The sequence below is a fragment of the Delphinus delphis genome, chromosome 20 (assembly GCF_949987515.2).
Source record: "Delphinus delphis chromosome 20, mDelDel1.2, whole genome shotgun sequence".
NCBI lineage: Eukaryota > Metazoa > Chordata > Mammalia > Artiodactyla > Delphinidae > Delphinus > Delphinus delphis.
Genome location: NC_082702.1, coordinates 11,594,550 through 11,615,270, shown reverse-complemented (window position 1 = coordinate 11,615,270; position 20,721 = coordinate 11,594,550). Strand labels below are relative to the sequence as shown.

General features: G+C 51.7%; 1 protein-coding gene across 2 annotated transcripts in view; it reads left to right on the top strand.

The window, feature by feature from the left end:
* GRIK5 (glutamate ionotropic receptor kainate type subunit 5) overlaps positions 1-20,721 on the top strand; it is a 51,461-nt gene that overhangs the window by 13,845 nt on the left and 16,895 nt on the right. For both annotated transcript variants that reach the window (XM_060001009.1, XM_060001010.1), the window contains exons 9-12: positions 270-422; positions 786-890; positions 1,017-1,124; positions 11,811-12,014. In XM_060001009.1, the coding sequence (XP_059856992.1) occupies positions 270-422; positions 786-890; positions 1,017-1,124; positions 11,811-12,014 (570 nt within the window). The remainder of the gene's footprint in view (positions 1-269; positions 423-785; positions 891-1,016; positions 1,125-11,810; positions 12,015-20,721) is intronic.

The window sequence follows — 20,721 nt, the reverse complement described above, 5'->3', positions numbered from 1 at the left end:
CGTGCCCTTCCCCAAACAGACACAGGCCGCACGCAGTCAGGAAGAGCTGCCCCCATGGCGGCGTGGGCAGCATGCACGTCTTTCCCACTGTCATCTCCGATCCCCTAGAAGACCGTCCTCGCTCCTGACCTGCGTGGTTTTATGTTCCTGGAGAGAGGAGAGTTGTCTCAGGGCTTGGGGGTGGTACACGGGGCTTTGGGGCTCCCCTGGCTGAACTGCATCTTTCCCATCCCTCCCCATCTCTGCCCCCCCCACACCCCACACCCCAGCTGTCAGCTGCCCTGATGTTTGACGCCGTGCACGTGGTGGTGAGTGCCGTCCGGGAGCTGAACCGCAGCCAGGAGATCGGTGTGAAGCCGCTGGCCTGTACGTCGGCCAACATTTGGCCCCATGGGACCAGCCTCATGAACTACCTGCGCATGGTGAGCCGGGAGTGGGGAGGGCCGAGGTGGCGTGGCAGCCTGCCTCCTGGGGCGGTGCTCGCTGTGTCCACCCCGCGGCACCCCCTCTGCCCTGTCCCCCCACCTCCAACCCCGGCCCCACCTCCTGCTCTCCCTGGGCCTCACTCTCCCGTCTGTCTCTCCTCTCCCGGCCTTCCTCTGCCTGTCTGCGCTGCCCTTGCCCTGCTTCTTTGTTCCATCTCCTCTCGTTTGCTGGCATGTTGTCTTACTCGTTTAACTGTGGTCCTTCCTGGTCCCTCTCCCTCTCTCTCGTCTCCTCCATCTCTGTCTCTTCCCCTCTGGGCCCCTGCCACCCTTCCCTCTGCCCTCCTCCCGCCCTGCTAGGTAGAGTATGACGGGCTGACTGGGCGTGTCGAGTTCAACAGCAAAGGTCAGAGGACCAACTACACCCTGCGCATCCTGGAGAAGTCTCGGCAGGGCCACCGTGAGGTGAGCATCCCCAGGACAATGCCAGAGCCTGGATGGAGCTGGGGGCTGGGGCAGGGCGGGGCGGGGCCCAGAGGGCTGAGGCATCCTCAGGCAGGGCCTGTGCTGACAGTGCCCTCTCTGCCTCAGATCGGGGTGTGGTACTCCAACCGGACCCTGGCGATGAACGCCACCACCCTGGACATCAACCTGTCGCAGACACTGGCCAATAAGACGCTGGTGGTTACGACCATCCTGGTGAGTGGCCCTTGTGGGGACAGGCGGTAGATGAAGGTGCCTTTCCTGAGCGGTGCCCCAGGCCAGTCCTAGTAAGGAGGAGGGATGCCTGGGCTGGCACGGCACACGGACCAGTGGGGACGTGACCCAGGCACCCAACAACTCCTGACTGTGGCCGCGACGTCACCAGCCTAATTGCTGCTGGAGCAGCGGTGGGCACAGACTCTGCCATCAGAGCCAGGTCCAGCCCTGGGTGCTGCCAGCCTGCCGATGCACGGCAGAGATGGGAACGACTGGCATCATGAGGATTCCACGAGGCGGTACAGGCGGGGCGCCTCTCGCAGCGCCTGGCCCAGGGTAGGCCCCTGTAAATCGCCATTGCTAGAGCAGTCATTTTGTCACATTTGCCCACCGAGTGTGTTGACACATGCCAACTTATTTAATATCCATCTTGAAGAGGCTCAGAGAGGTAAAGCGACTTGCCCAGGTCACACAGCAAGTATAAGGCATAGCCAGGACGAATGCCACGTCTCTTATAAGGCATAGCCAGGATGGATGCCGCGTCTCTGAGTCTCCAGAGCCCGAGTCTTAACCACTGTGCTCTGAATGTCCAGTCCTCTCCTTCCTGAGCACCAGCCGTGGAGATGGTCCTGTAGCCCCTGGAGTGTCACTCCTGCATTTTACCAGACCAGAGACCGAGGTGCCTTTGTGGGTCCGCGAGGATATATGGAGCACCTGTTCTGCAGCAGGCACGGTGCTAGGCCCTTGCAGGTGTCACTCATTAAACCTCTCAGCTAGTCGGTGAGGTTTGTCCTATCTTCCTCCTTTTGAAGGTAAGGAAACAGGTCACAGGGCGAGTCCCTGCTGGAGCTGAGTGACATGCTCGGAGCCCCTGCCCTCTCCCCTGCACCCTGCTGCTTCCTGCCAGGAGGCCAGGGAGGGGAGACGCACAGGACCTGGGGAGCAGGAAGCTGCCTCGAGCAGCTGGGTCCCTGGCCCGCTGGCATCCGTTGTCTGGGCGAAGCCCGTCGGTCACCGTGAGGCGGGCTGGCTGATAGCTGTGGATGCTGAGGTTGAGAGGATTACACAGGCTCCACAGGACGTCGGAGGCCCCCTAAAGCAGCGCGTCACAGAGCTATTTCCTCTGTCCCTAGGGAGCTCCTGACCTAATGTGGACCTCCTCCGGGGGAGGGCCAGATGGCTTACAGACGGGAAACCAAACACTTCGTAACAGCCTCACTCAGGGGCCCTGAGGACCAGGCCAGGCTGGCTGGGAGACGGAGCGCCTCTGCACGTGTGGGAGTGGAGCCAACCCCAGAGGCTTCCTGGGGTTCTCGGTGGGGAGCAGGGGCGGAGGTCAGGGAGGGGGTATCAGGAGAGCAGGGCTGTGACCCCGGGGGGCTTCCAGTCTTTTCCCACACTTGTCTCCAGTTCTCCCCAGGGCCCCTGAGCCAGTGTTGCCCTCTTCCTGACCTTCATTTTTCTCCTGACGGAGTCATTCATTTTCTCATTCATTCCACAAATATTTACTGAAGCTGCCCTGCGCCAGACCTCACACATATTCTGGAGGCGGAGGAATGAGTCCCAGGTGGTCCCGTGGTCTCCCTATCCTTGAGTGACCCTGCAGGGGGAATCCCAGTCTGATGGAGGCAGACCTGGACACAATCATTTCCACACAGGGTAATAAGGGACCCCCACAGAAAGGAGGGGCTGCCTCAGCCTTCAAAGGCCTGAAGAAGGCTTCACAGAGGAGGTGGTGTTAGACAGGGCTTTAGAAGCTGTGTAGGAGTTGGGTGCACAGAGAAGGAGGGACCTGGCCTTCCAGGCAGCAGGAACCACAGAAGCAGGGGCCTCAGGAGGTGTTTGCCAGATCGGATGCGGAGGCAGTGGCCTCAGTGTGCACAGCCGGACCTGCCCATTCGTTCACTAACATTTTCAGACTTGTGTTTCTGGGCTGGGCCTGCTCCAGGCACTCGGGGATTCAGACGTGAGTCAACCTGGGCGCCGGGGACAGGAAGCTTTCAGGGCTTGTCTTATTCTCTGCTCTGTCCCTTGGGCCTGGGGTGGTGCCCCATGGAACATGGGGGGGTGGTGAGTGCTGTGACAGAGGTGGGGAAGGGTCTCTGGAGAACTTAGTTATGCTTATCCTGGTCATTAGAGACCGTTAAGCAGGAAGGGGCAGGGCCAGATCTGGGTGTCAGAAAAGTGGGGCCCTGAGGGAGGCTGCAGGAGAGAGAGACGCCCCAGGTTGGGGAGGATGAGGCCTGAGCTGTCTGGGGCTGTGGGGAGGGAGGGGATCTGATGTGGGATGTTGATGGGCTGGGCTGGAGGAGGGAGCAGGTGGGGTGGAGGCTGGGGCTGTCCCTGGGTGGTGCCCACACATCTGGAGTTGAGCGAGGGCGGGCTGGTGCCAAGACCGAGAGAGGTCCCTCAGGGAAGCTGGGGGTGCAGGAGAGGTGCCCCAGGGGATGAGGCTTTGCAGGGCCCTTCCCCAAGCCCCAGGCCCCGCCCCCTCCCAGAGAGGTTCTCCCTTCATCAGACTGGGACATGTCGTCCTGCTCTTTGGTGCCTCTGGGGTCAGACAGACCTCACTTGCATTCCTGGCTTTGCCTGGACCTCAGGTCATCCAACTCTCGAGGCTCCATACGTTCATCCGTAAAATGGGTCTAATAGTCCCACCTTGAAGGGCTGTGGGAGGATGGCATGAGATCAGCAGGCCCCCCGGCAGTGTCCTGCTGGGAAGATGTGCTGAGCACATGTGAATCCCTTTTCTCTCTCCATCTGGCATCATCAGTAAGAATAGCAGTCGGGAATTCCCTGGCTGTCCAGTGGTTAGGACTGTGCGCTTTCACTGCTGAGGGCCGGGGTTCAATCACCGGTCGGGGAACTAGGATCCCACAAGCCGAGTAGTTGGGCCAAAAAAAGTAAAGAATAGCCACCATCGTGGCCAGAGTCTTTGAGCTGTATGCTGAGCTGTTCGCTGGAGTTACTTGGCGTTCATGGCAGCCCTGAGGCAGGTACCATTGTGAGCGCCGATTTTCAGACAAAACTAAGGTGCAGGAGGGTTAGGTGACGCGAATCGCGCAACTAGAGGATGGCAGAGCCCACGTGCTTCTACGTTGCGCCACACCACGTCGATTTCTGCTTCTTTCCAAGGCCTCGCTGCTGCGTTCTAGGCCTGGCCCTGCCGTCCGTACACTTTGTGACCTGGGTGGGTCTCTTCTCTCTGTCCTCAGCTTCCTCCTATAAAATGAGGGAACTAAAATATTCATAATAAACTGAAGGGGGTAAACTAGATCGGGGTCCTTTAAACTGCCCTCCAGGAAGTCTTGGATATGGAATTGGGTCCTGGCTTCACAAAAAAGGTCCAGGCAAGCAGCTTGTGAGGAATGTTCTAGAACCCACCCTACTTTAACATTTCTTAGTTTCAAGGGATTTTTATAGAAGTGTAACATGCATACAGAAATTTGCACAAATCGTTAAGTGTACCACTCACTGAATTTGCAATTACTGAACACACCTGTGGGACCAGTTCTCCCACCCCCAGCTCTCCATATGCCCCTTCTGGTCTCTAACCGCCCCCCAGGTTAGCTTTGCCTGCTTTGAACTTCACATAAATGGCATCGTATTCTATGTTCTCTCTCTGGTCTGCCTTCTTGTGCACAACACGTGTTTGTGAGATTCACCCACGTTGCTGCAAATAGTTTAGTCTCGTTATATGTCCTGTTATATGAACGAACCGCGATTTACTTACCCACCAAATTGATGCGCATTGAAGTTGTTTCTAGTTCTTTTGCTATTGTGAATAGTCCTGCTGTGAACACCCTACCACACGCCTTTCAGTGAACATGCATAGGCATTTCTGTCGAGTGTATTTGCAGGAGTGGAATTGCTGGAGTTTTCCAGCCTCGGTAGATACTGCCAAAGCATTTTCCAAAGTGGCGGTACCATTCCCCATTCCCACTGGCAGTGTGTGAAGGAGAATTCCAGTCGCTCCTCAGTTTAGCCGGTGCTGAGTATAGGAAGGTGCCAACCCTATTGTAGTTTTAACTTACATTTCCTTAACGACCGTGGAAGGTGACCACTTTGTCATTTATTGCCTGTTTGGAACCTTCTTTTGGGAAGTCCCTACTCAGATCTTTCTCTATTTTTAGAAAATTGGAATATCTGACCTTTTTATTGATTTGTAATCTATTTATATGTTCTGGATATAAGTTCTTTGTTGGAATATGCATTGCAGAGACCTTCTCCCACTCTGAGGCTTGCCTTTTCACTCTTGGTGGTATTTTTTTTGGCTGTGCCGTGCAGCTTGTGGGATCTTAGTTCCCCGACCAGGGATTGAACCTGGGCCCTCGGCAGTGAAAGTGAGGAGTCTTAACCAGTGGACAGCCAGAGAATTCCCCTCAATGATATCTTTTTTTTTTTCCCAATATTTATTTATTTATTTGGCCGTGCCAGGTCTTAGTTGTGGCATGCGGGATCTTCGTTGCTAAATGCAGGATCTTTGTTGTGGCGTGCGGGATCTTTAGTTGCAGCTTATGAACTCTTGTTTGCAGCATGCGGGATCTAGTTCCCTGACCAGGGATTGAATCCGGGCCCCCTGCATTGGGAGCGCAGAGTCTTAGTCACTGGACCACCAGGGAAGTCCCCCCAGTGGTATCTTTTGATGAAAGGATCTTTAATTTTCCTAAAGTCCATTTTATCCTTTTCTCCCTGCTTTACGGTTAATGCTTTTATTTATTTATTTATTTACGTACGTACTTATTTATTTATTTTTGGCTGCATTGGGTCTTCGTTGCTGTGCGCGGGCTTCCTCTAGTTGTGGCGAGCGGGGGCTACTCTTCATTGCGGTGCGCGGGCATCTCATTGTGGTGGCTTCTCTTGTTGCAGAGCACGAGCCCTAGAGCGTGTGGGCTTCAGTAGTTGTGGTGAGTAGGCTCAGTAGTTGTGGTGCACGGGCTTAGTTGCTCCACAACATATGGGATCTTCCCAGACCAGGGCTGGAACCCGTGTCCCCTGCATTGGCAGGTGGATTCTTAACCACTGCACCACCAGGGAAGTCCAGTTAATGCTTTTAGAATTTAAGAATTCTTGGGATTTCCCTGGCGGTCCTGTGGTTAAGACCCCGCGTTTCCACGGCAGAGGGCATGGGTTTGATCTGTGGTCGGGGAACTAAGATCCAACATGCCACACAGCACGGCCAAAAAAAAAAGAGTTCTCTGCCTACCCCAGGTTCATAAAGCTAGTCTCCTATATGTTTCTTGAAAATGTAATAATTTTGCCTTTTACATTTAGATCTACAATCCACCTAGAATTGGTTTTTGTGTGTTATATGAGGTAGGGGGGTCAGAGTACATTTTTTCCATATGGATGTTCTATTGAATGGCACCATTTATTAAAATGTTCATTCTTTCCCCCTTCAGCACAGTCTTACCCTTGTCATAAATCAAGTATCCATTTATGTGTGGGTTTCCAAACTCTCCATTCTATTGTCTGTTTGTCTGTCTTTGCTCTAATACCACATTGTCTTAAATACCATAGTTTTATTTTATTTATTTATTTATTTTTAACATCTTTACTGGAGTATAATTGCTTTACAATTGTGTGTTAGTTTCTGCTTTATAACAAAGTGAATCAGTTATACATATGTTCCCATACCTCTTCCCTCTTGTGTCTCCCTCCCTCCCACCCTCCATATCCCACCCCTCTAGGTGGTCACAAAGCACCGAGCTATCTCCCTGTGCTATGCGGCTGCTTCCCACTAGCTAGCTATTTTACGTTTGGTAGTGTATATATGTCCATGCCGCTCTCTCACTTTGTCACAGCTTACCCTTCCCCCTCCCCATATCCTCAAGTCCATTCTCTAGTAGGTCTGTGTCTTTATTCCCATCTTATCCCTAGGTTCTTCATGACCTTTTTTTTTTTTTCTTAGATTCCATATATATGTGTTAGTATACGGTATTTTTCTCTTTCTGACTTAACTTCACTCTGTATGACAGACTCTAGGTCCATCCACCTCACTACAAATAACTCAGTTTCGTTTCTTTTTATGGCTGAGTAATATTCCATTGTATATATGTGCCACATCTTCTTTATCCATTCATCTGTTGATGGACACTTAGGTTGCCTCCATGACCTGGCTATTGTAAATAGAGCTGCAATGAACATTTTGGTACATGACTCTTTTTGAATTATGGTTTTCTCAGGGTATATGTCCAGTAGTGGGATTGCTGGGTCGTATGGTAATTCCATTTTTAGTTTTTTAAGGAACCTCCATACTGTTCTCCATAGTGGCTGTATCAATTTGCATTCCCACCAACAGTGCAAGAGGGTTCCCTTTTCTCCACACCCTCTCCAGCATTTATTGTTTCTAGATTTTTTGTTGATGGCCATTCTGACCGGTGTGAGATGATACCTCATTGTAGTTTTGATTTGCATTTCTCTAATAATTAATGATGTTGAGCATTCTTTCATAACACCACAGTTTTAAATTGTCTTCATACCCAGTAGGGTGAATCCTCCAGTTTTTGTGTTCTTCTTTAGGATTGCTTTGGTTCTTTTGATCTTTTACATTTCCATATGCATTTAAATATCATCTCTAAAATTTTAAAAATATTTTAATATTAATATTTTAAACTGGGGGCAGGACAGAAGTTAATTAAATAGAATTAAGTAGCATTCAGTTTAATTCTACACTAAATAGAATTCAAAGCGTGTGGGGAGGGGGGGAGTGAAAAAATCCGTCCCCTTCCCTCCCCAGTCCCCCATTTTTTTCCCCATCCTCCCAGATATGTCTGAGCATGTACGAGCCCATACCCACTTTTTCCTTCACAAAGGATAGCATATTGTACACGTTGTTCTGTAGCTTGTTTTTTTCCTCTGAATATATCTTATAGAACTTATTTTAGTAGTTGCCTGGGATTCTTTGATGACATCAATAATCTTTTTAACCTGTTCCAAATTAGGCTGTTTCAGTCTTTGTTCCTGATACAAGAAATGCTGCCATGATCCTCCTGGACCTACATTTTTGTGTACAGGTGCATAGCCATTCGTAGGATGAGTTCTTAGAATCAGACTTAGCAACATCCCACTGTCCGTCTGCAATGCTGGGCTTCTGCAGAAGATTCTTTTTGAAGAAATCTGAAAACCGTGGATTAGAGGCTTCTTAAAACCCTTGGATCTGATGGTCTGGGGCTGCGGGTTGAGTGATAGATCATTGTTTTCTGACCTAGCGTTCTGTCCACAGGCCTCAGTCCCTGTTTCTGGCTCTATCAGCTCCCACCTGATCCTGAGGCCTCAAACCCAAATCCAGAACCCAGGTGCCTCAGTCTTGAATTTGAAGATCAGCTTGGCCTGGTGGAAGGAACAAGGGCTTTGGAGAGCACAGCAACTGGATTTTGAATCCCAGCTCTGCCCAATCTCCCCTTCCTACTGCCCTGCTTCAGCTGTGTGACCTTGGGCAAAACACCTGACCTCTCTGAACTTCGGTTTCCTCCTATGTACATCAAGAGGGCTGTATGAGCACCTTCCAGCTCTAACACTGGGTGTTTGTCTAGAGAATTCTTGATTTCTGATTCTCTAGCTTTGATACCCGGCCAGGCCCCCCCGTCTCTGTGTCTAGCTTCTCCCAGCTCTGATCTTGTTTAGTCTGGCATAGGGCTTAAGAGCAGAGCTTTGGACTCAGCCTGACTTGTCCATCTCAGCCACTCACTACTTCACTTCTCGGGACCTGTGTCCTCATCTCTCAAATAGAGGTAATAATACTGACCTCCTACGCTGACAGAATAGCTGTCACACAGCAAGCCCACAAGAAATGCTAGCTGCTGCTGCTATTATTAGTATTATCTCATTCCTATTCCTGGTTCCACAGTTTTGGATTTGAAAATGTGGTTTGGGAGAGAGAGAAAAGCACTGACTTCCCTCCATCCCATCTCCCCTCAGCTCTGAGACTTTGTTGGGGTCCTGGAATCTAGTCTATAGGTACCTTATAGTACCCATCACTGTATAACAAACCGCCCCAAAACCTGGAGGCTTCCAACAATAATGATTATTATTTCTCACAGTTCTGTGGGCCAACTAAGCAGTTCTGCTGAGCTCACCGTGGTTGCATTCAGCTGGTGTCTAGGCTGGGCTGTTGGCCGGCACATCTCGGTTCACTCATTCTCCCTCATCCTTCAGCAGGCTGGCCTGGGCTTCCTTTTTTTAAAAAAAAATATTTATTTATTTGGCTGCGTCGGGTCTTAGTTGTAGCACGCGGGATCTTTTGTTGTAGCGCATGGGCTCCAGAGTGCGCAGGCTCAGTAGTTGCAGTGCGTGGCCTTAGTTGCCCTGCGGCATGTGGGATCTTAGTTCCCTGCCCAGGGATCAAACCCATATCCCCTGCATTGGAAGGTGGATTCTTAACCACTGTCCTACCAGGGAAGTCCTTGGCCCGGGCTTCCTTACACTGGGGTCCCAAGAGATCTCTCTGAGGGCCCAGGCTCTGAAAGTCAGACAGCACTACTTCCAATGCATTCTGTTGTCCAAAGCAAGTCTTGAGGGCCGCTCAGACCCAAGGAGTGGAGAAATCCGCTCTCTTTTTTTTTTTTTTTTGTGGTAAGCGGGCCTCTCACTGTTGTGGCCTCTCCTGTTGCGGAGCACAGGCTCCAGATGCGCAGGCTCAGCGGCCATGGCTTACGGGCCCAGCCGCTCCGTGGCACGTGGGATCCTCCCGGACCGGGGCACGAACCCGTGTCCCCTGCATCGGCAGGCAGACTCTCAACCACTGCGCCACCAGGGAAGCCCCGCTCTATCTCTTGACGGGAGGAGCTGCAAAATACTGGGCTCCTACCTTGGAGCTCAGTAATTTTGTGCTGAATGAATGAGAGGTGGCAGAGGTCACTTGACCTCTGTGAGCCTCAGTTTCCACATGTGTAAAGTGAGTCTAAGGATACCTCCCGTGGAAGGTCACTGTGAGGAATTTTTTTTTCTATTTTTATTGCGGTACACGAGCCTCTCACTGTTGTAGCCTCTCCCGTTGCGGAGCACAGTCTCCGGATGCGCAGGCTCAGCGGCCATGGCTCACGGGCCCAGCCGCTCCGCGGCATGTGGGATCTTCCCAGACCGGGGCACGAACCCATGTGCCCTGCATCGGCAGGCGGACTGTCAACCGCTGCGCCACCAGGGAAGCCCTTTTTTTTTTTTTTTTAATGGCCACGCCACACAGCTTGCAGGATCTTAGTTCCCCCACCAGGGATTGAACCTGCGCTCTCGGCAGTGAAAGCGTGGAGTCCTAACCCCTGGACCGCCAGGGAATTCCCACTGTGAGGAATTAAAATGATAAAATCCAGAGAACGCACACACACAGGGGCTGGAACTTCGCAGGTGTTCAGTCCACATGGTAACCATATGGGTATTATTGCCAAAGGTCTTCTTGCTGATTCCTAAGTCCTAACTCGTTTTATTCCTAAGTCCAAAGTGACACTGTACAAACAACCATTTAGACAATAGCTATGTAAGATAAGTATCCCTTTTGTTACCATCATCTTCATATGCCTCGTCTTACTAGCACTTGGAATATTCTCTCTGCTTTTGTCCTTATTTGGCACAAAAAGTGTCGGTAAAGTTTGCTCAAACCCCTCAGAAATAAGCATCGACATAGCAAAACAGCTGTAGGCCAGAGATTGCAAACTGTCAGGTGTTTGTTTAGCCTGCAAAGCATTAAAAAAAAAAAAATTGGTATTAGAATTTGAACTGTTGCTAACCTTTAAAATCAGGAGATTTTACAAAACATCCTGGGTTTCCAAATTCTCTTGACATTGGACCATCTGGCATCTCAGGCCTGCTTCCCTTGTGGCAGCATTGGGCTGGAGCTAAATCCTGGCGGGGCAGATCCTCTTTGATCCCTTGGTGGCTCATGAAGTCAGTTTAATGGGTTGTTATTGGTTGTGTAGAAAAATGAAGTAGAGCAGGATGGAAAATAGCAGGGTATTCTGCCATAGCCTTAAGGGAAAGGACTGCTTTGTGGAACTAAGTCCAGTTACATGTGTGCAACTGTGAGCACACAGACATATGTGTATGACTTGGATTACAAGTAAAATATATATATCTTACTGCGGGTTTTAGCCAAAAGTTTGAAAGTTTGGCAAGATCTCCATCCAGTCTGATTCATTCAAGTTACCTGCCTCCCTTGTAGCCATTTGAGCTTGAGATGAGGTTGTCTGGTGGAGATCAAACCAGTTTCCTGCGACCTGCTAGGGCCTGGCAGGGTCCCTGTGCTTTTTCCCTGGTTCTGAGTATTTGTTTTTGTTTTGATAGCTATTTTTAGTTTTAGTTTTTAAATTGAAGTATAGTTGATTTACAGTGTTGTTAGTTTCAGGTTATACATATGTATGTATGTATATATACATATATTCTTTTTGAGATTCTTTTCTCTTATAGCTTATTACAAAATGTGAGTAGAGTTCCCTGCGCCATAGAGTAGGCCCTTGTTGGTTATCTATTTTATATACAGCAGTGTGTATATGTTAATCCCAGCCTCCTAATTTACATGCCCCCGCCACCGACTCTGAGCATTTGTAAGCAGGGGATGAGGGCAAGGACTCCGTCATCTCCACTCTGCGGGCAGGTTCCTGATCTGGCTGCAGCCTGGGCCCTGGGACCCACGACCCAGCCCCCAGATGCCCCAGTCTCTGACCCCCCCCCACCCCTTCTCTCCTGCTTCCCCAGGAGAACCCGTACGTCATGCGCCGGCCCAACTTCCAGGCCCTGTCGGGGAACGAACGCTTTGAGGGCTTCTGCGTGGACATGCTGCGGGAGCTGGCCGAGCTGCTGCGCTTCCGCTACCGCCTGCGGTTGGTGGAGGACGGGCTATACGGGGCGCCCGAGCCCAACGGCTCCTGGACGGGCATGGTCGGCGAGCTCATCAACCGGGTACGGCGGGGCCGGGGCTGAGGAAGGGGCCGTGGGTCGGGTGAGCAAAGGTGGGTAGGCGGGCAGGCGGGCAGCCAATGGTGCCTCAGAACCAGCCTGGTGCATACAAGGGGTGGGAGCCGACGGTGCGCTGTGTCCCTGTGGCTGGTGAGCACCACGGGGTGGGCACAGTGGGGAAGAAGGGCGATGCATCCCTTCCCGTGTTCCTCTTTCAAATGCTTCCCTCACGTCACCTTGGCTTAGTCGGTGCTCAAAGATGTGTTGAGTGAATGAAAGAGATGTGGAGTGGGAATTGGACAGATGTGGAGGAGATGGAGAAGGCTTCCTGTGAGAGGCAGGGAGAGGGCTAGGCGGCCGGGACGTGCGCTGTGCCCAGCACCTGCCAGGAGGTGGACGTGGAGGCTGCCTGTTGCGCTCACAAGGCCACGCATTCAGTAGGTGTTTATTGAGCACCTAGTGTGTGCCTTGCACCACGCTGGCGCGGGATATAGTGGTGAGCACAGGGAACCTGGACCCTGCTCCCAGCAACTTAGGGCTCCATTGAGATGCAGAAAAGCAAATGACCGCAAGACAGAGCCATTGGCTGATGGGGAAAACTCAGAGGAGGGACCCAGAGGCTCCTGACCCAGCCAGGCATCCAGGGAGGGCTTCCCAGAAGAGGTGATGCCCAAGCAGATTCCCAAAGAGTGTGAAGGAGTCAGCAGGGTGAAGGGGGGGTATGGGAGACGGGCAATGTGTTTGATGGCATTTACAAACAGCGGGGGGTGGGTTGGGAACATGAGTAAGAACGAGTTGGGTGTGGGGCGTATTAGAAGAGCAGCCGGGCCCTGAGTGTGGGCAGGATTTGAATGTAGGTGAGGAGGGCAAGAGGCAGTGGGGTGGGGGGTGGTAGGCAGGGGTGCAGTGGAAAAAATATTTTGGAGTCAGACCAACCTGGCTTTGAGTGCTGGGGTGAGTCATTTCTTCCCTCGGAACCTCAGTTTCCTCTCCCTAGGATGGGGATAATGATACCTGACAGGTCTGTAGTAAGGTTACAGACACGCTGCACACGTTCTTGTCATAGGTGGTTCTTTTTATTCCAGTCATGAGAAGCCATGTGGGCGAATGCCCAAAAAAGACAAACAGGCCCCCAGCTTAGGGGCACGTCCAGGGCAGGTGTGTGGAGCCGGAACCTGTGGCCACAAACGGTCAGGGTTGCCTTGACATTGGACTTGGCTGACAGCGTCAGAGACTCTCACCCTCCTGAGCCCCTGAATGTCACCAGGGGAGACTCAAAAAGGCCACTTTGCTTGACAAGGATGTTTATCCCCGTAAGGCACTGATTTTCGAAAGTTGTTTTGACTGCAGAGCCTTTCTTCCGTTTGAAAGCGCCCTCAGGGCCCTGGACAAAGCAGAGCTGCTCTGGGGGTGACAGAGGTCGGGGGTGTCCCCCGGGTTCTGGTGGCTCGGTCTCTCTCACCCCACCCAGCTGGCAGGCCCGAGGCACTGCCCTACAGGCAGCCAGCTGGTTGAAAGCTTCTGCCCTGGGTGGGTTCAAGAGTCTGAAGCCAGGGCCTGAGGAGACAGGAGGCAGGAGCTGGTGGCCGGACGCCCACCTCACTGGCAGGCTTCCCTGTGACCTCGTTGCCATAGCCTGGTCCCCAGTCTCGTAAGCTCAGAACTTTTGTTCATCAGGGCCCCCAGAAATAAGACTCCAGGAGAGCAGCCCTCCCCAGCCAAAGTCACCGTCAACTGGACATCTGTTTATTCATCAACAAAGAAGTCCTATTTACAGCTGTATGACCTTGGGCAAGAGTCTTAACTCCCTGTGCCTCGAGCCTTCCCTTAGGACTTAGTGTGAAGGTGCCTGGGGTAAGCATAGCAGGGCTGGGAGCTTTTCTTATTGGTTACTGCTCTTGTGGTGCTGCGTCCTGTTTGAGTCTCTGCTGAGCATTTGTTGTGTGACCTTGGGTGAGTTACATAACCTCCCTGTAAAACTGGGGAGATAACAAATGCTAGCACATAGGGCTGTTGTGAGCATGAAATGCGTTAATCCATGTACGGGCTTGGAGCAAGGCCGGCAGGTAGTGGGTGCTGTGTGCCTGTGCTGTCGTTAGTGTTATTCCTGCCAGCACATACATACATTCATGCGTTCGTCCGTCCTCCAGCCAGCTAGTATTTATTGAGTGCCTACTGTATACCAGGCCCTGTGATACACCCTGGGGATTCAGTGGCCTGGCCTGGCCTTGCTCTTACGGTTAAAGACTTTGGCCCGCAGCCAGAGGTCCATGGGATGCACCCCCTGCACACAAAGGGCTGAGCTGGCTCAAATGAGGAAACAGAATCATCGGGGCTGCTCGATGGCCTGCGGGGAGGTCAGGGGAGGCTGGAGAGGGCCAGGACTTGGTGACCGCCTGTGGCGGGGGCGGAGGAGAGAGGACGTGAGCGTTCCTTCTGTTTCTGGCTTGGGCAGCTGGGCGATGGCGATGACATTTAGGGAGAGAACACTGGAGGAGGAGCAGGCTGAGAGTGCAAAGGATGGGCGGAGTTTGGCCTCTGCAAGGCTCAGCTGCCTGCTGTGGGATGGCCAAGTACACTGAGCTTCGCACAGATACTCAGCACTGTCCTCACAGCAGCAGCAGCTGACGTTTATGGACTTCACGCCACGCGCCAGGAACTTTGCAAGTGTTACTTAATTCTTCTAATAATCCTTCCTGGCCCAGAGGATCACTGCCCTCCTACCGATGTGAGATCAGGGGCTCAGTAGTGAACGGACTTGCCCCCAACACGCAGGGCTGCAGCCAGGTGTGACTGACCCAAGGCCTGTGTCCTTTCCAGACACCCAGCAGGTACTTGGGAAGCCTAGAGTGGTCAAGGTGGTGCTCACACCGTGCCAGGCCCTTGTCCGAACCGTATGAACTTGTGTTAACTCCTTGACTCCTCACAGGCACCCCCTGAGGAAGGCCTGGTGTTTGCCCAGTTTTCTCTAATGGACAGAGTAAGGCACCAAGATACTGTCCAGGCCACATGGCTAGTGACAGGCAGAGCCAGGGCTGGCACCCCAGCAGGCTGGCCCAGAGCTGACAAGTGACTTCCAGATGGAAGACAGCCCAGGGCACCAGCATCCCCCCAGGCCCACCGCCCCCCAACCCACCCCCCACCCCCGGCCAGGCTCAGGGCTTGTGGGCCAGTCTCGAATTATGGTCCATTTATTCCACCCAGTGGCCACTGCTGGAATTACCTTTCTCCCTGCCATCACCGCTGTGCTGTGAATTCAGGCCCTGCCCCTCTCACCAGCCTCCTCCTGGGCCTCCTGGCCTCCTGTCTCTCTCCACTCCAGTTTGTCCTCCAGTAGGATCTCTGTACGAGGCAAGTCTGACCTATCACTCACAGGCTTTAGCTGTCACCCCCCGGGGCCCTCCGGTCTGGCCCTAAAGGACTAGGCAGATATCTTAGGTCGGGTTTCCAGGGAGCAGATTCCGAGGTGCAGATTAGCAGGCAGGTGTGTGCGGTGCCCTTGGAAAGCAGCGAGTGGAGGAGGAGGCCTGGGCAGAGGGAGGAGTTGAGCTGTGTTGCAGTCATGACTGGACCTCAGCCGTCCCACGGGCAGCTCTGGCGCTGGGATGGCCATCAAAGACATCCCCCTGGGCTTCCCTGGTGACGCAGTGGTTGAGAGTCCGCCTGCTGATGCAGGGGACGTGGGTTCGTGCCCTGGTCCGGGAAGATCCCACATGCCGCGGAGCGGCTGGGCCCGTGAGCCATGGCCGCTGAGCCTGCGCGTCCGGAGCCTGTGCTCCGCAACGGGAGAGGCCACAGCAGTGAGAGGCCCGCGTACCGCAAAAAAAAAAAAGACATCCCCCTGAGGTAAGGGGGAAGGCTTTTATGCCCCCCACCGACACGTCATTGGATGAGGGCTGTCCTCGGGGAGGGTCAGGACCTGGGGCAAAGGGGTTCTTCCACCTACAGAGCAATCAGCCACCAACACGTGGTACCATGAGTGCCTGATCCGGAAGGAGGGTCTGGGCGGCCACCACGGTGTCCACTACAGCTGTGGGCTGGTTAGATGCCAGACAGAGCCAGCTTCAGGTTGCCCGCTTTCCCGTGTGGTCCCTGGTGAGCCATTTCATCTCTCTGAACTAGCTTCCCCTCTTGAAGTGGGAATGATGTTCCCTCCCTCACAGAGTTTTGTGGGGAGTGGGTGAGGGGTAAGCTGGAGGTCCCACAACAGAGCCTGAGTTACCGGGGCCTTGCAGGTAAGGAGTTTGCGTGTTCTTGTTGTTTTCTTTTTGGCCGAGCCAAGTGGCTTGCAGGATCCTAGTTCCCCGACCTGGAATTGAAGCCGGGCCCCAGAATTGAAAGCACCGCATCCCAACCACTGGATGGCCAGGGAATCAACCCCCCCTTTTTTCCTCCTTTTTAAATTAATTAATTTATTTATTTTTGGCTGCGTTGGGTCTTCATTGTTGCGCGCAGGCTTTCTCTAGTTGCAGAGAGCGGGGGCTACTCTTCGCTGCGGTGCCTGGGCTTCTTACTGTGATGGCTTCTCTTGTTGCGGAGCACGGGCTCTAGGCGCGCGTGCTTCAGGAGTTGTGGCTCACGGGCTCTAGAGCGCAGGCTCAGTAGTTGTGGCACACGGGCTTAGTTGCTCCGCAGCATGTGGGATCTTCCCGGACCAGGGCTTGAACCTGTGTCCCCTGCATGGGCAGGCAGATTCTTAACCACTGTGCCACCAGGGAAGTCCCATTTCTCCTTTTTGGATGTTGTTTTTATTGTGTTATGAAGTCACTGGAAGGTGCCATGATCTAATTTATTTATTCTTTTTTTTTTTTTTTTTTTGCGGTACACGGGCCTCTCATTGTTGTGGCCTCTCCCGTTGTGGAGCACAGGCTCCGGACGCGCAGGCTCAGTGGCCATGGCTCACGGGCCCAGCCGCTCCGCGGCATGTGGGATCTTCCCGGACTGGGGCACGAACCCGCGTCCCCTGCATCGGCAGGCGGACTCTCAACCACTGCGCCACCAGGGAAGCCCTATTCTTTTTTTTTTATTGAGGTGAAATTCATATAACATAAAATTAACCAAATTCAGTGGCATTTAGTATATTCACAGTATTGTGCAACCATCACCTCTATCTAGTTCCAAGACATTTTCATGACCCCCAAAGAAAACCCGAACCCATTAAGCAGTCACTCCCAATTCCCCCCTTCCCCAGCTCCCGGCAACCACCACTCTGCTCTCTGTCTCCATGGATTTACTTATTCTAGACGTTTCATATAAATGGAATCAGCCAATATGTGGCCTTTTGTGTCTGGCTTCTCACACGGCATGATGTGCTTGAGGTCCATCCACGCTGTAAAATGATGAGTACTGCCTTTTAGGGCTGACTAATATTCCATTGTATGGATAGAGGACCTTGATTTAATTTCAAAATCATTTAAAAATGATTACTCTGGCTGCTGAGAAATAACCGTAGTGGACCAAGAGTAGAGACAAGGGGGTCCATTGGAAGGTGTGGAAGAGAGAAGATGCTGGCTTGTGCTCGAGTGGTAGCTGTGTCAGGTGTACCACCAGGTGGGATGTGTGCCAGAGGGTGAGAGGAATCAAGAGTGACTCAGGGTTTGGCTAAGCAGCTGGGCCAATGGCAAGGCCAGTTTCCACCGTGGGGAGGACATAGGAGGAGAAGCTTGGTGGGGTCGGGGGTCGGGGGGATAAGAATTAATCTCTGGGCGTGGGTTGTTTGAGATGCCTATTTGAAATTCAAGGGGGAGACAAAAGAATTTCCTTGTGTGACTGAGCATGAATTATTTAACTTGTCCACTATTGATGGATATTTGGGTGGTCTCCAGTTTTTGCAGGCATAGACAATGCTACCATCAATTGGATTGGTGGGGGTATTCCTGAGGGATAAGTTCCAAGTGGTGGAGGCACTGGTTCAAAGGGTATGAATGTTTTTTAAGTATATACTGCCAAATGGTCCTTCAAAAAGGTTCCACCAATTTATATTCCCACCAAAAGTTCACGAGAATGTCAAGTTTTCCACACTCTTGCCAACAATGGGTATTATCAATCTTTTAAAAAAACCTTTGCCAATCTGAGAGGCTAAAAATATCTCATTGTTTTAAGCTAAACAGAATGTCACATGGCTGCATATTAACTCCCATGTGGATGTACTGTAATTTATTGAAGCATCTTTTATATTTAGTTGTTTCCAGGTATTTTTAGATGTTTGTTTGTGCTGTTAAAAACAACCATAAGCAAACATCTTTATGCACGAAAGCTTGGCTTGCATTGTAGCTGATTAGGATTGAATCTCAATAGAATTACCAGGTGAAAGAGGAAAACCCTTCGTATGGCTTTTGTTATATACTGTTGAACTGCTTTCCAGAAAGACTACATCAGTTTCTTTTTTTTTTTTTTTTCTTTTTTAACACCAGTTTCTATACAGGCTCCTTCTTGGCACTGAGGCTTTTGATGGATTTTTAGATATTCAGACAACCTCCTGTCATTTTCATAGATGGCAAGTCATTTTGATTTTTCCTGCTTTGTCTGGTGGACCACAGTAGGGTTTATGTGGCCAAGTGATAAATGGAGTCTGAGCCCAAGTTCCACTCAGAGTGGGCCTGATAGGCCCTTGGACTCACTCTGTGTTTTTCCAGGTCCTGGTTGTATAACTGGAATACGCTTTCTGACCTGTGGAGTCAGGGTCATTACGGTAGAAAGAGCCAGTGGAAGCCCCTAGAACTCCCCCTGTTTCCCAGGATAGTAATCCAAAAGCCATTCTACATCCTTTGGAGGAATTGCAGAGGTTAGTGCCGCCATTAACAGCTTGAAAGAAGCAGGGGTAGTGATCTCATCCCTGTTCAACTAGCCTGTTTGGCCTGTGCAGAAGGCAGCTGGATCTTGGAGAATGACTGTGGATTCTTGTAAATGCAATCAGGTGGTGACTCCAATCGCAGATGCTGGCCCAAATGAAGTATCTTTACTGGAGCAAGTCAACACAGCCGTTGGCAGCTGGTGTGAGCTACTGACCTAGCAAATGCTTTTTCCTCCATACCACTTTCCAAGGACCACCAGAAGCCAGGAGTATAAACCTTCAGTCTTGCCTCAGGCTGACATCAACTCTCTTGCTTTCTGCCATCATATAGACCAGCAGTTCCCAACCTTTTTGGCACCAGGGACTGGTTTCGTGGAAGACAATTTTTCCACAGACTGGCGGGGGGATGGTTCAGGCGATAATGCGAGCGATGGGGAGCCATGGGCAGCGACAGATGAAGCTTCACTCTCCCGCCGCTCACCTCCTGCTGTGCGGCCTGGTTCCTAACAGGCTGCGGACCGGTGCCGGTCCACGGTCCAGGGGTTGGGGACCCCGATATAGAACACCAAGAACTTGGTCTCTTGACGCTGGTCCATCACATTGGCAACATTTTGCTGATCAGATCTTATGAGTCTGAAATAACATTTAGTGAGGAGGTTGGCAATAAACCCACGGCTGATACCAGTCAGTCAGTGTCCAGTCTGGAGACAAAACAGCGCCAGTTACTTGAACAGAATCATATCAGCTATATTTGTTTGTTTCTTTGTTTTGTTTTGTTGTTGTTTTTTTTTTTGGCTGCACCTCGGGGCATGTGGGATCTTAGTTCCCTGACCAGAGATCGGACCCTTGCCCCCTGCAGTGGAAGTTCGGAGTCTTAACCACTGGACCGCCAGGGAATTCCCCTCTTATCAGCTATTTGAACAGAGAGAATTTAATACAAAGAATTGTTAACTAGGGGTTCCCTGGCGGTCCAGTGGTTAGGACTCCATGCTTTCACTGCTGAGGTCCCAGGTTCAGCCCCTGATCAGGGAACTAAGATTCTGCAAGCCACACAGTGCAGCCAAAAAAAAAAAAAAAAAATTGTTAACTAGATGTAAAGTTGTTAACCCACTAACTGAAAGAGTAAAAAGAAATCTAATGGATCCTGAAGGTAGCAGCTGGAGGAAGCAGCCATCACCCCGAGGGCTAAGGGGAAAGGGGAAGAAGTTGGAAAGAGTAAACCTTAGAAACTCAGACGAGGGTCCCCATAGAGCTGAAACTCAGACCTTTGCTGTTTGTCTGGTATTGCGGATATCTGGTGGGGTTTTTGGATTTGAGCAACAACTTATACCTGGGTATAACTTGTGTGTGCTGCTTTAATCCCTTTACCAAACAACCTGCAAGGCTTTCCATATTGAGGGAGGCCCAGAGCGTGCAAAAGCTCTGCAGCAGGTCCTGGCTTCATGCAAGCTGATCTGCCACCTGGGCCTGATGACCTGGCAGATCCCGGGAAGTGTAGAGTGCTGGTGGCAAATAGGGAAGCAGGCACCAAGAGGTGACTCGCATGCAGACCTCTAGGGTTTTGAAGCAAATTATGCTGTTTTCTGCAGATACTATTCTCCTTTTGAGAAACTGCTCATTACCTGCTAGACACTGAACACCTGCCCATGGACAGTGAGTGACCCTGTGACCTGAGGGCTCATGTCACCTGGGTATTGTCATTTTGGCATCAGTCAGGGGTCTACGGGGAAACTAATCACTCCAGATATTTGTGGGGTTTTTAGAAATATTTATTAATTTATTTAATTTTTGGCTGCATCGGGTCTTAGTTGCAGCATGCGGGATCTTTGTTGCGGCGCGCAGGATCTCCGCTGCAGCGTGCAGGCTCCTCGTTGCGGCCCGTGGGCTTCTCTCTAGGTGTGGCACACAGCCTCAGTA